This window comes from Clupea harengus, chromosome 11, assembly GCF_900700415.2.
Source record: "Clupea harengus chromosome 11, Ch_v2.0.2, whole genome shotgun sequence".
NCBI lineage: Eukaryota > Metazoa > Chordata > Actinopteri > Clupeiformes > Clupeidae > Clupea > Clupea harengus.
Window position 1 is genome coordinate 4,668,304 of NC_045162.1, and position 18,864 is coordinate 4,687,167.

An 18,864-nucleotide genomic window follows, 5' to 3' on the forward strand; every position below is an offset into this window, starting at 1 on the left:
AGAGGCTAATTTTGAGGGCCCAATTATCAGTCCGTATTTAGTCCTTTGAACAGTCACATTGAGTGCTGTTTCATATTGATTAAATTAACGCTACCTCAAGGTAACATGTCAGTGTGCTTGTTTCCACCAGAAGTCGAAACATTTTCTATGAGACACCACTAGTCACAAATCTCAAAATCAAAGATCAGAGGATGAGACCTGATCATTATAGACCAAGTCATTAGGAATTACTGTTAGCTTAGATTTAACCAATACATCGTCTGCCTGATGATAATGATAACCTATTTGTCACTGAGTATACTCCCATAAATGTATTTTTGACTGTAAGGTCATGATGAGATTAACTATGCTAACTCAACTTGTGTGGACCATGTACAACCATTAGCCATCTCAAGAAGGACCTCTTATGGATGAAAGTGGCAGTGCAGTGTGCATGTCTAGTTTTACTATAATAAAATAGAAAAAAAGACTACACTATTAAATCTGCCAGTCAAAACCAACAAGACACATCACTTTTGTCTATAATGACAGCAGCATGGCACTGACTGATAATCAAAATCATTGATCATGCGTGTCAACAAGAGAAAGAAGTGGTATCCTATAAGAAGCCGCTTTAGATACCTGGAATATGCAGAGCCCAAAGTCAAGCCACAAAGTCCCTAGTTATTGAACATCATAGAGATTGGGGCCTTGCACTTGGTAGCACCTGCCTCACAACTCCTTCTCAAAGAAAGAGGAAGACAAGTAATAGTAACAGAACAAATGCATTTAATTTAATCAAGAAAGTGTAACTTCTTGAAAAGGGATCTTTGAGATTAGTCAATGTATCTAACTTCCTGACTACCCAATTCACCAACCGTCCTCCCCCCCCCCCCAGCTGTCTCAGGTTGACTCTGGAGGAACTACGTAATGACCTTGGGCCATGTGACGCAGCCCGCCCCCCCGCGGATCCTTCCGTCAGGGCATCCTGTCTGACTGATACTGACGGCAGTGACCCTGCTCTCACGCAGTGCTCACACAAACAAGGCCATGGAGTCCACTTATGGACCTATCGTAACGGGGTTAAATATCGGCATGCATGTGTTATCGGCCACGTTCGCGTTGTCATGTTTATCTATTATTAAACTTAGCATATCGATTATTTAACAGACTGGCTGATTTCAACGACTTCAACGTTTCACATGCTCAGGTAGCAGGTTCCTTTAGTTTGTGTGTGTATTTCTGAGGTTGTAGGACAGTTTGTGATGAGTATGTGAAGCACCAATGAAAGAGTCATAAAACATCTCATATTACTTTTATATTTAAAAAAAATTATTAATAGTGATCGAGAACATGAATGAATGAATGATAGCATAATGCCCTCCAAAAACAAATTACAAAAACCATTTAAGATCACTGAAGTCACAGACTTTTTTTTTCTTTGAGAGCTGCAAATAAATAAGCACACATATCAAAGATCCAGCAAACCAAGCACGTTTAAGGGTGGCAGTGAAACATTAACAATAAATTAATAATCCAGGACAATACATTGGCTGGATCTCAGGGCCAGAGTCAAAAGCTATTTACATTAAAGTGCACCCTTATCACCCGCTTGAAATGATCCGTTATGAAAACACCAAGAAAGTCACAGCTCCAAACATGAGCACCAACTGCATTAAAAAACCCATGAGGAACATTAAAAATACCAAAAAAAAAAAAAAGAGCCATACATAGATACAGTGGGATGGCTTTGAGGTGTGTATAGCACCACCAACATTAGATTACATAGAAACAGAAACACCCAAGCTCATCAACACAGCGCATTTCAGCACAACTGTTCTTCGGTTATTCATATTGGTTAGTTATGCCCAGGAAACATGTACGGATTCTGAATGTAAATCACAGTGATTATTCTCCTGACAGCAGTTAATCACATTGACAGGAATTGCATTTATACAGTATAAACAAATATTGTGCCAAGTGTGTGTGTGTGTGTGTGTGTGTGGTACATCCAAGTGTGCGTGTGTGTGTGTGTGTTACATTATATCCATTTTATCCTTTGCATTAAACATTGAAACAGTCTCAGAAATAGAAGAAAAATACTCGAAGCACAGAGCTCATTTGTACAGAGGGAGAAACACCTAGGGGCTACGGCTGAGTGTCCCTGAGACCGCTGCCAGAACTAGGATAGGCACTGCAAAGACTTTTCTTTGGAAAACTAAAAAAAAAAAAGTCTCAAAAGGAAAGATATTCTACCGTTCCACCAGTCAATCAGTCTCTTGTACTACTTATGCAGGACACTGGAGGGCGCTCTGACATGCAAGTCATCCATTTCGCTTTGGTCTGTCAACAACTTCGTCTCTAGGCCTTAATATCACATTCTTCAAGAGTGGCTTTTAGGTGCAAGGTTAGTCCTACAGAACAAGCTGCATTCCTTGTTTGGTTGCATAGAATAGACCCAGTCTTTGTTTTACAACGCTGATATACTGGATGCTTGTAATTTTATCCCTAAAAGTTCCTACCATTGTGGGATAGGGTACATAAGACCTTAACATTTAACATTCATTAAAAAGAAAACCACGATACAGTTGTCCACTGTGTGACCTTTAAGTGGCTGTTAGACATTAAAGTCTGTGGTAACAAGACTGGAAGGTCAACCAGCTGGTTTTAATAGCTCTTCTGACTGACATATTGATGAGTTTACTACAAACATTGTGTAACGTGAATGTATTCTGAAATGTGTGCAACTTGCCAACTGGTAATCCCTCCATAGACGCAATTCCGAAGGTGTAAGCAAAGGAAGAAAAAAAGTGTAAAAATAAATATTTTCATATTAAAAACTATTGCGTTTTGTTAGACATTTTTTTCTCTTCTTCCCTTTTTAAAACAGGCATCGTGTTAGAACCCCCTGCCCCCCAAAAAACAGATATACGATTGTGACTTATTTCATTTCAAAACAACTGTACAGTGGTATTCGTATAAAAAAAAATACCAGGTCCTGGGTTACGAGTGGGAGGACTGGGGGGGGGGGGGGGGCTGGGTCGGGTGCTTATCCCTTCACTGCACCCCAAGGCTGAAGGGCGGCGTGAGGCACGATGAACTGGGGTGGGTGCTTGGGCAGCATATAGTAGCCCAGCATGGGGGTTGGCGGGGGCCCACACACCGTCGTCAGGAACACGGGACCCTTCTTTTTGTACTGAGGCCACATGGGAGCCGGGTGGTAGAAGTACTGCAGTGCAGGAACCTCCGGCTGGAAGAGATGAGAGCCAGGGTACAGTCAACAAACGGGAAAGCTTTAACGGAAGTGAAGGTCTTGGACATCAGTCATTTAAATATGAGGTTCAGATGTGAACATGATTCACCTCCATGTTGCTGTTCAGGGGTGCATTTCCCAAAAGTGTCATTCAACCAGTGTTAAATGTTAGAGAGACTGCCACCGTTTAATGATATAGAGACCATTATTTTGAACACAGTCTCCCAAGATGGTGGCTTAACAACACTTTCAGGAAATGCAGACCAGTTTAGCTCAGTTCTGTTCCATTCAAAGGGTGACATGTCAACTGCTGTATAGTGTGCCTTTTATATACCTGAGATTTTGGCATCCTGCGTGGCACACGTAGCCTGGGCCTCATAGTGACGGCAACCTTCTCTTCAGCCTTCACCTTCTTTTCCGCCTGCTTCCTCTCTCTCTCCTTCCCTTCCTCCTCTGCGTCGCTGGAGGCCTCGGACCCGCAGTCGGACGAGCTGGCCGAGTGGTAATCTGAGGTGTCTAGGTTTCCGAGATCTGAGGGGGCCATGCCGCCATCTTTGTCACCTTTGACCCTTTGTTCTTCCTCGTTCTCCTCGCCCTTGCTGAAACTGCCCACGGTGAAATATCGGCAGTTCTCTCCCGACCTAAAGGGTAAAGAAAGAGAGATTAAAAATAGAGGAAACCACACTGACAAACGACACCGGTCCCCCACTGAAAGACTATTAGGGTCCTAGAAGAAAATAAATGGTGTTGAACAACCATCAACGGCAGCAACAACACACAAAGGTTCATCCGAGTTATTGACGTAACTGGAGCAGGTTCAACTGCATTTCACCGTTCTCAGGTTCTCCTTTTTATAATTCCACATAGAAAAATCATAGTTGGCCTCACTGGGATTCAAACAGCGTAGACACGCACAATGGAAATGGATAGAAAACTTTATCGGGCCATCTACATACACTACCTATAACAATCATTTTTTTGTGGGTGGACCTGCCAGTATGCACTTCAGCAAGGACAGAATAACGTTTTATTTATAAAATATTTATATATACAGCCACAAGCCGTAATTAACCAAAAACAAGTGGACTGTCATAACCATAATCACAGCATCCATCACCTACAAGTAAAATGTCATGTAGCTGTTGGCTTGTGCACTGTAGGCAGTTTCCCACGTGACAAGACAAGCTTAAACTTGCTGTGGCAAAATGCTGAGCAATCAAATAGCTCCTGTAGCATACTGTAGTCTGAGATTTCATGAGCATATGGCAGCCAAACTCTCTCTGCACCAATCTGAGTTTCAGAGTGCAAATTTCATTAGAAGTTTTAGGCCCAAGAGATTCAGAAATAAATAATTGTTTTTGACTGTAACCCAAGTTGCCAATAGTACAAAACACAAGCCGATGAAACTGAAGAGGGGGTGTTCACCAACGGAGAAGGGCACAGCTTCCTCCCTCTGAACCAATCACACACTCTGTTACTACCCACCAGTGATTTCTGGTTGGGTGACTGTCGTATTACTCACTCAAAGAGCGAGTCATTACCCTGTGGACATGCAAGACACAACACTGGTGTTATTTTGTCTTACAGTGAGTCAAGCTGTGAGTCAGGTGTGACGAAAACACCTACATGTGTGTGTGTGTGTGTGTGGTGTGGACATGTATGCACGTGTCTGAGCATACATTTACTGTAAGCACACGCCCCGAGTGTGTGTGTGTGTGTGTGTGTCCCAGTGGAGAGGGAGACTCACCGTACGCACACCTCCAGGGGGTCGATCCAGAGTGTGATCTCACGGGGTAAGCCCAGCTCGGATGGACGGATCTGGCTCTCCTCGCAGGCCCGCTGAACGCAGTCATCGCAGGGCGATCCCACATTCATCCTGATGCACCTGACAGGAGTAGACACAGACAGACAGTTAGTCCAACCAATCGACGCCGTGAGAATGATACCTCAAGTGGTGGAGCTGTGTCTTAATTTATCGGTGTGGATTATATATTTAACAGCGAGTGACATATGAAAGGATGTCAAAATGCTAAAATTCCAACCAAGCCAGGACTAATGTTTCTGCCATTTGGTACTTAAGATTTAAAAGCAACCCGCAGGAGTCAGATACAAAAAATGAAGCTTTATGTGACCTCACTCTTCACAGCAATTCCACATTCTTCCACCACTCGTCTAAAGCTTCTACAGTGAAGTGCACTTCAGATATTAAGAGCCATGCCAGTCACAAGCGTCCTTACCGGCCTGATCTCAGACATTACCTGAATGCTTGGCCTTTGCTGGGGTTGTCGGGGTACCAGTGGTCTGTGTATTTCTCACACAGCATCTTTTGGAGTTTATCTCCGAAGAGCTCGGCTTTCACCTTGTCCACACGGCCTCGCTCTAAAGCGAGCCGCTTCAGGAAGTTCACCGCAGCATTCACCTCTCTCTTCATTTCCTAAACGGCAAAAGGAAATGGATATGTTATGGAATGGATACGTAAAAGGATGCGTTTCATATACATAATGGGTTTTAAAATGTAAGGTCCCACCAAAGGCCTAAATGCTGGGGAATGGACTTTAGTTCAGTTATTTTAATCGCGCACTTTTGTCCAAGACTATTCATACAACACTGAAGGACATTCCTAAATCAATATTTTGTCCAATAAATTATGGTTTTGCCTTTTTAAGAAAGACAGGCATGTATGTATGTGTATGCAGGGTGCGATGTCAAAAAAAGAGGGGGGGATGTTCTTTTTTTTTTTATTATTATGAAAAAACAATCAATAAATAGGCCTAATTATTTTCAAGTTAACGATAGGCCCTATTAGATTACATTTTGAACAGTTGAACATTTAATGCAAACTAAAATATATAAAATACATTTTTTTTTTTTGTTGTAAAAACCAGAGGGGGGGGGGGGGGTAAATCCCCCCATCCCATCGCACCCTGTGTGTATGGGCAATTTGAATGTGGTCACTGGATGCTCTCCTAAATCAGTATCCCTCCCGTGAGGCTCCACATCTGGGGCCCTGCTGTTTTCTGCCTGGAGGCCTAGTGCGGGGTGGTTTCGCCTGTATGCAAAAACACTGGCAAAAGAGCTGTGATGAGCACAGATAACACCTTCTGCTGGGTGGCGAACACACTTGCAGGTTGCAAATGTCCACTGCTAGGAGTTGGCATCAGATTTGATCCTTTGTAAGCTCAGAGATGTATGCAGTGTTGTAGGGACCAAAGGTTGAGCCTGGGGACATATTTACATAAAAGGAAAGTCGTTTGCATATCGAGAAGCTATTTCCTCCCATGGTTTTAGTGAGGAAGAGGAAGGGGCTTTCTTTGATTTTGAATTAAAGGTTTTTTTTTTTTTTTTTTTTAACAGGTTCTGTGAATACCAGGTGGCTAATAAAAGGTGCCTATCCGAAACAAGTATAAATCATAGAAATTATCAAAAAGATTGAAACAAGTATAAACATACTAATTATCAAGAAGATTGAAACAAGTATAAACATACTTATTATCAAAAAGATTGAACGCCGCCCGGCCACATTTGAAGTAAAAATCTCTTTATTGATTTACATTTGTTCTTACATTGTGAGCTCTTTTCGTGCTGATGTTGCAGAACACATGTGTGACGTTTGTATAAAACTGGGAGTTGGGTCTCAAGTCATGGGAGCTGGTAGAATACCCTACTCTATACGTGGGATTCTGTTTGCTTACTGTGAAAAATATCACAACTGCAGTGACTGCCGATATTTGGCAAGACTGCAAGATGCCAGACAAAAGCCACAAGGCATGACCTGTTCCTGATCTTGTGAGTTATTTTTTTTTAGTAAATGACAAATACTGGCTCCACTCAGAACAACTTGGAAAGAACCTGCAGAGTGAGTAAATAAAAGTGAGATTACTGTAACTAGTTCTATTTAAGCACATTAATATCAATACATGTTATGATTATATTGTCACATTCTTGGCCATATGCTCATTTGCAGTTTCTTTTCTTCTTTTAGTATGACTGCTATGACTTTTTTTCTGCTCCTATCTCTGTATTTGAGTGGAACTTGACAATCACTGTTCTTTGTGCAGACTAAGTGAAACGTTTCCCCATCACTTCCAACTTAGACACAGACCACAAACCATACCCAGAACAGGCCTACAAGGTCCTTTCTCCCCCGAGAACGATCTGTGCTTTGCTTTGTTTTCGGGAGTCCATCTGTCCACGAGACAGTTGAAAAACATCAGCCTTGAGACAAGGCCTTCATCTCTGGCCATGTTTTTCTTGTTTTGAAGGTAGCAGCACTATCTTGTTTTTGACATAATAGAGAAACAATTTCAAGATAGTGCCGCTATCTTCAAAACATGGTGGAGTGTAGCCACCATGAGCTTACTTTGTATCAGTCTACGAAAACTTTCCAGTTCAGAGAAGCACAATATTACAATACAGTTACTGAAATATTGGAACTTTTCATAAATAATATAACAAATTCACTTGGACTGACAGAGTTCTGACACTAATTCAACAAGGAGCCTTGAAGTGATGAAACACTTGCAGTAACGGCAAAACTGCTACTCAAGGCTGAGTCATCACTTTGTTCTGGGTGACACACCTTTGATGAATCCAAAATATCAGACCGCTTCAGCAGACTGAGGCCAGACCCTCTAATTTACAACCACTAAGGATGTGGTCTAGGCTGGATAATCTGAAGAGTCTTTGTCAAACCAGCTGTTCAACAATTCAGGTCAATGGCATTGATACATATATAATGTAGGGTGGCCTAATGTCAACTTGAGTGTTTTATGGTGCTAGTTACCATAGTTATCGCCTATATAATATATAACCAGCATAAACTCATGAATGTTTTGTTGGTGACAAACTTAGGAACCGCTTTAGGAGGTGTGTACTGTTCAGATGACGAAAGGCTTATATGGACTATGAATGCCACTCTTAAATAGGCACATTAAAATGTGCACAGATGGGGTGGATGTGGGGTGAACTTTTTAAGCACAAAAGCAAAAGATGATTACTTCCAATTGAGGGAGAACTTCACCACGTACTTATCTTAAATAAATCATGGCTTTATCAAGAACAATGCTGTTTCAATTTGAGTGCATCAGACTTTTAATACTAATAAACCTTGTGGGATATCTCTGATTATAAAGACAATGCCAAAAGTCTCAGCCCTGGCATGGTCAACATTTGTTCTTCAGCCAAAGTTAAGTGACCTGACACAACAACCTGACATTTCTAAATTAGAGTTGCGGTCACCTGTAACTTTGTTTGTGCCAAACCAGGTGTGTCAATAAGCTCACTTTACGACTTGAATAGGCAAGGCGACTTCCACTACCCCCCACCAAAGTTACAGACCAGTTAGACAAGTTGGGCCACGCTGGTTCGGCTGCAGAGGCCTGACAGACAAACAAAGAGGAGCACGCACGAGGCGATAACAAAGTAGCCAACACCACATGGTCACGTGCTCAGTGAAGTTCGAAACTATGTTTTCAGTTCATAATTTAGTTTTCACTTAGCAAAAGGAAAATACAGTTGGGCCGCAATGACATTTCGGACGCACGGAAGCAAAAGTTAACCTACTTGTTCAAGATAAAAGATTAGAGATTTTCCACTGGGTTCTCAGCAGCGTGGCTATTTCCGCGTGGTGACGGCAGTTGCTTGTTCTTGTTGGCTAACCTACTGCTGTTTTGAGAGAAATTTGGGTAGCGGAAATCCCCATGCTAAAAAAGGCACACAATTGTCTACCCGAAAGTAGAGAATTTGGCGTAACTTTTATATTACCAGACAGACTTTTTTTTGTTTTAAGTAGCCCCGAAGATTTAACAACATACGTTGGTCTTTGGTCCCTAAACAAAGTTCATATTGTGTCCATATCAGAAGGCACTATTCAATAAATTGTATTTCTTATTTTTTTCGTAAATTAATTGTAAATAGCCATCAACACATGTTACGTCGCATTAAGATCCACATAAGGGCAAAAACTTACTTACAAGTTAGGGCAAAAACTTACTTACAAGTTAAGTCAATGCCTTAATAGGCAACGATAGACAACCAAACGCTTCAGTAGTTGTTGATAACGTTAGCTTCCAACTATTTAAACAAGTTATATTTAAACTAATTAACGTTAGTGAAATATAAGCTAACAAATTAAAGTGGTTATAATTATGACAGTTAAGATTAGGGGACTTACCAATACTATCCCAGGTGATATAAACAGAATCCACAAATAGCGTCAACACACTTGTTTCTGGCTATTTCCCTTAAATATTGCTGATCAAATTATTTTGTGTCTATATGAGCATGTTGCTTCCTTGTTCAGTCAAAGTGATCCACGTTCTGCTTTTTTGCGTTGGTATTGGCGAGTCGTTGCATTACCGTCAATGACTAACATATGACTCACTTCCTTATTCAGACAGTGACCCGCAGCCCATCCTACTACTGTGATGACGACACATTACTAAAGTCCTTAAATGGGCAGTACCGCCATACGCCATCACGCAAGATTCAGTCGACACGCAACTATTCATTTACAGAATGACAGCACGTCAGAACAATTTATGTTTTGACTCTTGCATGTTAATTTCGCCGTTTGGTGTCCTAAAATACACATATATGTTTAAAATCGTACACTGATGTATGGACAAAATGAATAGGTCACTTTATCCACACAAAGTTCTGCTGTTTACACTGCAACAGATCACTGTCTGCATTGCTAGATCTGTTGATTTAGCTTTCCAGAAAATTCAGAACCAGTTAATTATGTCAATTATATGTAAGATCATCAAACCTATGCATAACACTGACCTGACTTGAGAGCACCTTATGTCAAGAGTTCAAAGGATTAAGTTGTTGTATGGCACTAATCAGGCAATAGCCTACATTTCTTATATATTTGCTAGAAAAAGTACGTTTGATATCTGTTGTCGTTAATTAACGAATTCTTCGTGTTTTTATTCTGGAATTAGGGACAAATTAAAATTGCGTCATGTCTACACATGTCAACAACAACAACTATTTCTTCTGGTTTTCCTCACTATTTACGGGCTACACTATGCTAAGGATTTTTTTTGCAAATAACTCTGAAAACTCATACATACATTCATACATGAATGTTTATTTTGGGAATAGATTTGTACAAACGGTTTCCACTGTCTGGGAACTGATGGTTATCGTGGACCCAAAGTGGAAACTCATTTTTGCAGGAGGGTGCAAATAGCCCAGTCACCAGCAGAGGGCAGATTAGTCCCCTCATTCATCTTTTTCATCTGTTCTTCTCCTCCATCCACGCTAAATTTGAATTGCATCTCTCTCTCTCATACATACACATACACACACACAGCATATTTGTCCTTGTCCACATTTTTGGCGCCTTTCCCAATATCTCTCTATTCTTCTCTTCTGTCTCTCCCCCCTCTCTCGTTCTTGTAGACCCTTTTGATACTATTCATGATTTTTGTACCTAAACAAAACCAAATGCCTCTTCACTGGCCTTTCTTGTCCAGCAAAGGCGTCAGGAGTTTGTGTGTGTGTGTGTGTGTGTGTGTGTGTGTGTGTGTGTGTGTGTGTGTGTGTGTGTGTGTGTGTGTGTGTGTGTGTGTGTGTGTGTGTGTGTGTGTGTGTGTGTGTGTGTGTGTGTGTGATGTGCTGGGGTGGCTGTGCAAGGAGAGATTGTTAGAAAGGTGGAAGATTGAGAAAAAACAAGTGAAAATTGCATGAGAATGAATTAAGCTCTTGCCAACTTTCTCTCTCTCTCTCTCTCTCTCTCTCTTTCTCTCTCTGTTTATGCATTTTTGTGCCTTGTTTAATTTGTACCTCATGCGTTTTGTCTGTCATGATGATATGCAAGCCTGATGATTTTTTTCTACAATCCTTTGAACAGTTAATTATGTCAAGTATACCCAAGTGTCATGGCCGGTTCTCCAGGTTTCCACTGCACAGCATATGGCGGTAAGAATGGATCTCGTGCCTTAACAACACATTAACAGTAATATGAACTGAATATTCAGTATATGAATATTGTAAACCTACAGTTAAACCCATAGCACAAAATCTTGACCATTTGTTAGCCCTTTCTCTCATAGAATCAGCCACCAGGTATCAATGAAGCTCACACACCACATGCAACCCTCTTTGCCTTTAAAAACATATTGATTTCTCACTTTCGCAGCAAGCTTTAATGCAATCAATACCCATGGCCTTTCAAGATCAGCACCCGCATAAGCCTCACACACAGACACACTTACTCCTTCTCTCTCATACACACACACACACACACACACACTTACTCCTTCTCTGTCATACACACACATACACACACACACACACACACACACACACACACACACACACACACACACACACACACACACACACATACACCCGCGCTCCTGCAGCCTCCTCCTCCCTCAGGTAATGATTGTCCTTGGATAGGAGAATAGTTTGTCTGCATTAGGAGTGAAGTGTTTCTAATGGGATTGTTCTGGTAATGTGGTTATGTGGCCAGGAGGCCTTAACGAAGGTGAGCGAGATTGCAGCACACCTTTTCTCTGACCTTTATTATCCAGCTGCGTTCTCCACAACACCCCCTCTGCCTCCCCTCCCACACCCATGGCAGATCGATGCCTGTTTGTATTTGCAATGCACCGGGGGTGCAGCATCCCTGTTTATTCTGAAGCAGGAGAGCAAATGAGGGAGAGAGAGAGAGAGAGAGAGAGAGAGAGAGAGATAGAGAGAGAGAGAGGGAGAGAGAGCGAGAGAGAGAGAGGGAGAGAGGGAGGGAGGTAAAGAGAAAGAGAGAAAAGGGACCATGTTTGCTCGACTCTCGCCTGCGGTAGATTCCAAAGGGACGCAGGTTGTTGTTTCTTTTGCCAGACCTGATTAGGATGTTGTCCTTGACCTCAATGAAGTTGGCAGCACGAGCGCCTCTTCTTCTTGTTAGTGCATTATGGGCTGGAATTTGTTCTGGGCCCGACTAAAGGCTCCAGTCTAAATAACAGCAGCACTGTTTTATTTTTGCCACCACACAAAGTGCATGAAACAAGGAAAAAACGGTGAACCGGTGTTCTGGTAGGGCAAGGTGAAACTGGTGTTCATGTTTCTCAACATGGAAAGCCTCTTTGTCTTTAGTTTTCTTTTTTCAAATGAGCACACGAGATGATTCAAGAGGGCCACAAGAGTTCTTTGGGCTTCTCCACAAAAGCACCGGTTACCATGGTGATTGGATATGTTGTCCAGCATTTGTTTGTGGCTCATCACACCTTCTGGCTGAAGACATTAACTTCATTAACATGAAGACATTAACTTTCTTAACATGAAGTGCTGCAAATATGTTTCAAGTTGGTATCAAATCATAGCCTGTAAAAGTTTCCTTTTGAGTGGAGCATGTGGTTTGTAATATATGTGGGACTGCATTCGAATGACAACACGACTATTATGGTTTGTGCGAATAAACAACATGGACGCACCACATTCCTTATTCGATAGAACCATTCTTTCAGTCTCTCACACACTCATTCTCTCTCTCTCGCTCGCTCTTTGCACATACACAGACACACAGAGAAAGAGAGAGAGGGAGAGACACACACACACACACACATACACACACACAGACAGAAGGACAGACACACACACACACACACACACACACACATACACACATTCAACCCCCCCCCCCCCCCCCCCCCCATTCTTCTCGTTTTGTCTGACCTTGCACAACCCTAAGTTTTGTAGCCAGGAGCGACGTGAAGCCTGTGCTAATGAGCTCTGTCTGAGAGAGAGACAGAGAGAGAGAGAGAGAGGGAGAGAGAGAGAGGGAGAGAGAGAGAGAGAACGAGAGAGGGAGAGAGAGAGAGAGAGGGAGAAAGGGAGGGAGACAGCTTGCTGGATACACTTGGACTTGTGAGCTCGCTCATTGCAGTCAAAGCATTGTTTCAAACATTTGTCTGAAAGTTTGTGTTCAGCACATGTGGACAGTGTTGTGTTCTCGTCGTACACAAAGACTATTGCACTGATAAGACGTTTTTAGATTTTGAGAGATATTTGAGGTATTATGGTACTGTAGAAATGTAATTACCATGTGTTGTAGTTTTCTGTCGTGAAAATAGAATATACTCTTATGTATAATATTGAAATAGATCTAGGAAGAAATGTTGAAAATAACATATACTTTAAAACGGTGAACTCTGTCTTTTTGTGGAGGTAGTGCAGTGATTTGTGAGGAAATCTTGGTGTTGCTAGCGACAGGTGAACATATCCGTGCTCGAGCTCTCAGCCTCGAAGCAGCCCTGGCAATCTCTTCCCGTCCCCTCCCCCTCTCTCTGCATTTTCTCACCCCCTTTTTGTCCCCCCCCCAGTCCTGCTTCGCTCTCTGTCTCCCTCTCTCTTTCTCTCTCTCTCTTTCTCTCTCTCTCTCTCTCTGTCTCTCTCTCTCTCTCTCTCTCTCTCTCTCTCTCTGTCTCGCTCACTCACTCCCCAACAAATAGTGTCTCCTGCTCATATGTGCTGAAGTGGGGAAGGGGGCCGTGGAGGGTGGCAGTAATCCTCCCTCTCAAGCAGCCGGGTGCAAATGTGCCTGTAAACGAGAGGAGACGGCCAGGCGGGCAGGGAGAAATAACCGCTCGGGTTTTTTTATCGCCACAGAAACACCCCTCACACCACCACCACGGCCAACACCACCACCACGGCTACCGCCACCGCCGCGGCGGCCGCTACAAAAGAGCTGTGTTTGATAAAGGGCTGCACTCGCAGGGAAAATTTAAAAAATGACCGGTAACAGCAGACGTCACCCCCACCCCCTTTTGCCTCGCTCCACTCACACACTCCTCCTCTTTCCCTCCCACTAAGATATTCCGTCCCAGTCCCAACACCCCTCCCTCTCTCCCTCCCTCTCTCCCTCCCTCCCTCCCTCTTCTTTCCTCTCCCTGCCAACCATTCCTAGCCTACACTTAGAAACACATATTACCGCTCGCTCTCCCCCGCTCTCTCTCTCCTTCTCTCTCTCTCTCTCACTCGTTCACTCCTCTCTCTCTCTCTCTCTCTCTCTCTCTCTCTCTCTCTCTGTCTCCCTCGTTCACTCCTCTCTCACCGCTATAGCTCCAGGACTTTTCTTCTCTCCTGTGTGCTTGTGTTTTCCTGGCTGAGAAACCGGTTCTGTGCTGCTCTCTCTCTCTCTCTCTCTCCCTCTCTCTCTCTCTCGCTCTCTCTCTGTCTCTCTTTCTCCGTCTCTCTCTGTCTTTTCTCTTGCTGTGTCTCGCGCTGTTCCAGTATCGGTGGCTGGGTTGACAGCTGGCGTCCTCTTTGAGGCCCCTTCTTTCATTTTGTTTCAGCACAATTTGTGCTTCAGCTTTTTCTTTTTTGAACAGTTGATCTTTTCTGTTTTTCTCTCTCTCTCTCTCTCTCTCTCTGTCTTTCTCGCTCTCTCTGTTTCTTTCTTTTCATGCCTCCTCCCCTTCTCTTCCCCCTCCTGACGCTGATCCGTGGAGGAAGAGGAAGAGGAAGAGGAACAGAAAGGTGTCTCTGGGAAAGGGGGATGAGAGGCAGAAACAGTGAGACAGAGCGTGAAAGAAAGCGAGCGAGCGAGAGAAGGAGGAGGAGGAGGAGGAGGAGGAGGAGGAGGACGGAGAGAGCCGGACCGAATCAGAGAGAAGTGAAAAAGGGGAGAAAGAGAAGAGTTGTGAAGAAAGAAGACTGACAGAGAGCAGAGGACGACAACAGGGACAGCCGAACCGAACAAAATCGCGGGGAAAGCGGAACAACGGGGCGAGACAAGCGGACTCATCCGACCTCTGCTGGTATTTATCATCCTTTAGCGTTTGCATTCTACTTCTCCATTGTCTTATTCTCTCCATCTTGTCCCCTGCTCTTCTGTCCTATGCATATGTGTTTCTCTACCTGTTTCATGTCTGTGTACTCAGTCCATTTTGAACACCTCTCCTCTCGGAGTTCGCTACTCCGGCTGTTTGGCATGTTTTTTCCCCTCAGTGTGAAAGAGTGCCTACTTCGCTTGTGTACTTAAAACCCCTTCCCTTCCTTCCACTTCCAACCACGCAGGTCTTTTTCTCTCTCTCTCTCTCTCTCTCTCTCTCTCTCTCTCTCTCTCTCTCTCTCTCTCTCTCTGTCTCTTTCTCTCGTTTCTCTCTCTCTCTCTCCCTCTCCCAACTGTGTGTCTTGCTTTTTTTTTCTGTACGTTTCCACACGTTTTGGTTGAATATGTGCAAAGTGCACAATCATGTCTCTCATACTCTGGAAAGGCTCAATGGCGTTTTGAGGCCTAGTGGCGTGGGACGAGGGCGAGGGACGATCTTATGTTCGCCCGCTTTCTGTATTTTTTCGCGTTAGTGTTCTGCTTCTTTTGCCAAAAAATGCGAACTCTGCGTGCAACTGTGTCAACATGTTTTGTATGTATTTTCTGTGCACTTGATGATGATGGTTGTTGTTCGAGCGCGTTTCTGGGGCTTTAGAAAATGCGATAAAAAAAAATGGCACGGCACGAATGATAAATATTAGTTCCGTCCTCCGGGTGTCCCACCTCTTCTCTTCCCCCCACTCCCGTTCCCTGTGCCATTCCCTTTACTTTCCCCCTGCCTTCTTCAGTGTTAAGGGGACCAGAGTCTGTGTTTACATTGAATATAAAATCACAGACTATGTGCGTCATCCATCTGTTAGAGAGAGAGACGTCTAGTTTTCTATCCCTCTTGTGCGCTGGTGTTGCCAGTATTCGCAGCGTCCCTCTTAGCTGAGCCACCAGCCCACCCCCCTTCAAGGCTTCCATTGTTTGCTAGGTTCAGGTTGGGAGGCCTTAAGACTATTCTTGAGTCTGTCAATTCGCCACGCTATTCATCCGACACAAGCTAGGTTGATTATATACTTTATATACTTTATACTGAATGGGTCTCTGTCTGTATAGTTGTACAATGTCTGTATTTCTGCAACAGCCATTCTGCGTAATGTTGTGTAGGCTAGTTGTTAGTTTTTAATGAGTGCGTGAGTCTGGCGTGAGTGCCGGCTTTGCTTTCCGTAGCGGAGCGCTAACTGCGACTCAATGTGGACCAACCATACCTGTGCTCGTTTCCATACCTGTGCTCCTTTTTTCTCAGCGTTATATCTTTGTCTCACTTTTTTAAGATAAACTTTCCGGTACAGACTTTTTTTAAAGTCATTATTATTTTACCGGACTGCCACCTGCAAGGACTTAGAGAAAGAGAGAGAGAGAGAGAGAGAGAGAGAGAGACAGAGAGAGAGAGAGAGAGAGAGGGAGAGAGAGAAAGAAAGAGAGAGAGAGCCTCCATTGTGCGCTAGACGGGCCATCCCAGTCCACCCCAGCTGCCAAATCCCTTTCAGAATGCAGCGCGGCCAGGCCAGGAGTGAGTGAGTGAGGGGGAGATGGCTGGTACTACAGAGGATTCCTCTTACGGCTTTCACTTTATGAAACATTACTCAGCAAAGCCCATCAATTATGCAGGGCCCAGTTGAGAGGGTTGGGTCGGGGTGGCGGTGGTGGGGAAGGGAGTCCGTGTATTTCAGGCTACCGAGCCCAATATGGAAGCTAGCATGTGACCACAGCTGATGGGCTCACGCTCTGTGTTAAGCGAATCCCCCCTGGAATCAGTGCTCCAGTTGAGTCAGTGTCTGTCTGCTTTAAAGCAATGTAGGGTAACAGCACTTTGCGAAAAACGCGGTCAGTCCAATGCCGATCTCTTTCTCTCTCTCTCTCTCTCTCTCTCTCTTTCTCTCTCTCTCTCTCTCTCTCTCTCTCTCTTGCTTTGTCTGTTTTCATTACTTTCCTTTTTCTTCCTTTTATCACCCTTCTTTTCACCTTGTCATACTTTGTATTTCTGTATTTCTCACTATTCCCAGACCTCTCCTTTGTTGTACACACTTCCTGTTCCTGATCATAAAAATGAATGAATGACTCAAATATCTGTATTTCATGGCAAGTTTTGACCGCAAAGTGTTTCCCTTGTCAAGACATTCAGTTTTGCAAAATGACCTCTGTCATCGTCTGTCCTGACCATACAGGCCATGGCCACACATCTCCACATATGGAGTAAAATAAAAGAATAACTCCTCTTATCGCTTCCAAAAGGAGTCCTTAGCGCTTTATTCAGTGCACTGAAAAGGTACTTGAAATATCAGCGATGAGACTTGACCCGTTCACATTTCTCGGTGGTGTGTCTGATTAAGTCGCCGTGAAAGCAGCTCTTATAAAATATGAAGGCCGGGCCGCCGCCACATCGTGACCTAGCTCTCTCCCTCCTCTGCCCCGTCTGAGTCACATTCTCTCTTCACCGACGTCGATAACAATGCGATAAAAAAAGGTGGACTGACCGTCAGTAAGGATGGAATGGAATGTGCTTTCAAGAAATCCGCCGTGCTCTTGGCCCATTTCTATGCGCATTCTTGAATTGTGATTAAGTGAAATCCGTTTTGGCCCTCACCAACAAAAAAAAAATAATAGAGACGACTCAAATTCCAGCTCTGATAAGCCCAGGCTACAGTATTTGTTTTCCCTCTTCTACCATCTAGAAACGATGGTCTCATTTGAGCTCGTGCAGGGCCCGTCTAGAAACGATGGTTTTATTTGAGCTCTTGAAGGACCCGTCTAGAAACGACGGTCTCATTTGAGCTCGTGCAGGGCCCGTCTAGAAACGATGGTCTTATTTGAGCTCTTGAAGAACCCGTCTAGAAACGACGGTCTCATTTGAGCTCGTGCAGGGTCCGTCTAGAAACGACGGTCTCATTTGAGCTCGTGCAGGGCCCATCTAGAAACGACGGTCTCATTTGAGCTCGTGCAGGGTCCGTCTAAAAACGACGGTCTCATTTGAGCTCGTGCAGGGCCCATCTAGAAACGATGGTCTCATTTGAGCTCGTGCAGGGCCCGGCTTAAAGCAGGTTGTGAAGGAATGTACAGCATGTACAGAGTGTCAGGTCTTCCCTGAAGCTCACCCTCCTGTGTGTCATACAGGTTATACCGCTGGACTGAACAATGAGCTTAACCTGTTCTCATGTTCATAAGCGCACAAAAGCATTAGTGGTATGGTCTCAGTGACTGTAATACGTTTGTGTTACGGTGTGTAACTATTAGGTGTAGGTGCCAGATCTGTGGTGTGTGTTATGTGTTCATAAGCACACAAAAGCATTAGTGGTATGGTCCCAGTAAATGGGATATTTTTGTGTTATGATGTGGCTTTATTAGGAATAGATGCCGACGCTGTTGTGTGTGTTGTGTGTGTTGTGTGTGTTGTGTGTTGTGTGTGTTGTGTGTGTTGTGTGTGTTGTATGTGTTGTGTGTGTTGTGTGTGTGCACTGTGAGGCATGTGCATGCGTTGGTGAATGTATTTACAGTAGTCTTGCGTTGAGGCCCGAGCTCAGTGCACTGTGTGGATGAATGTGTGTGTATGCTTGTGTGTGTGTGTGTGTGTGTGTGTATGCTTGTGTGTGTGTGTGTGTGTGTGTGTGTGTATGCTTGTGTGTGTGTGTGTGTGTGTGTGTGTATGCTTGTGTGTGTGTGTGTGTGTGTGTGTGTGTGTGTGTGTGTGTATGCTTGTGTGTGTGGATGAATGTGCTGTATTTACATAGTGGTGCGGTGGGGGTTAACGTCCGCAGTCCAGAGGAATGTGTTGGGGGTCAGCAGTGAGAATTCCTCAGTTCTA

General features: G+C 43.8%; 1 protein-coding gene and 1 long non-coding RNA gene across 4 annotated transcripts in view; one reads left to right on the forward strand and one right to left on the reverse strand.

Moving 5' to 3' along the window:
- Positions 1 to 1,279: 1,279 nt before the first annotated feature.
- On the reverse strand, positions 1,280 to 9,606 carry si:dkey-79d12.5 (maternal B9.15 protein). Of its 2 annotated transcripts, none has more exons than XM_031576474.2 (5): positions 9,405 to 9,606; positions 5,491 to 5,666; positions 4,980 to 5,117; positions 3,567 to 3,873; positions 1,280 to 3,229 (listed from the first exon to the last, which is right to left on the reverse strand). In XM_031576474.2, exons 2-5 carry the CDS (start codon positions 5,661 to 5,663, stop codon positions 3,029 to 3,031), a joined length of 819 nt encoding a protein of 272 aa, XP_031432334.1. In that variant the 5' UTR covers positions 5,664 to 5,666; positions 9,405 to 9,606; the 3' UTR covers positions 1,280 to 3,028. The 2 variants fall into 2 exon arrangements, with proteins under 2 accessions (XP_031432334.1, XP_031432335.1); XM_031576475.2 differs by lacking the exon at positions 9,405 to 9,606 and adding an exon at positions 8,795 to 9,374.
- Positions 9,607 to 14,660: 5,054 nt separating this feature from the next.
- LOC105891840 overlaps positions 14,661 to 18,864 on the forward strand; it is a 28,644-nt gene continuing 24,440 nt past the window's right edge. For both annotated transcript variants that reach the window (XR_001162030.3, XR_004164635.2), the window contains exon 1: positions 14,661 to 15,003. This is a non-coding gene — a long non-coding RNA (uncharacterized LOC105891840). The remainder of the gene's footprint in view (positions 15,004 to 18,864) is intronic.

What these genes read in the sequence shown, in the direction of transcription:
- si:dkey-79d12.5 (XM_031576474.2), bottom strand. Translation starts at nt 5,663, where the DNA reads ATGAAGAGAGAGGTGAATGCTGCGGTGAACTTCCTGAAGCGGCTCGCT. An exon ending in AGCAAAGGCCAAGCATTCAG is followed by an intron (nt 5,118 to 5,490) that starts GTAATGTCTGAG and finishes TACTCCTGTCAG; the next exon opens with GTGCATCAGGATGAATGTGG. An exon ending in GCAGGATGCCAAAATCTCAG is followed by an intron (nt 3,230 to 3,566) that starts GTATATAAAAGG and finishes CATCTCTTCCAG; the next exon opens with CCGGAGGTTCCTGCACTGCA.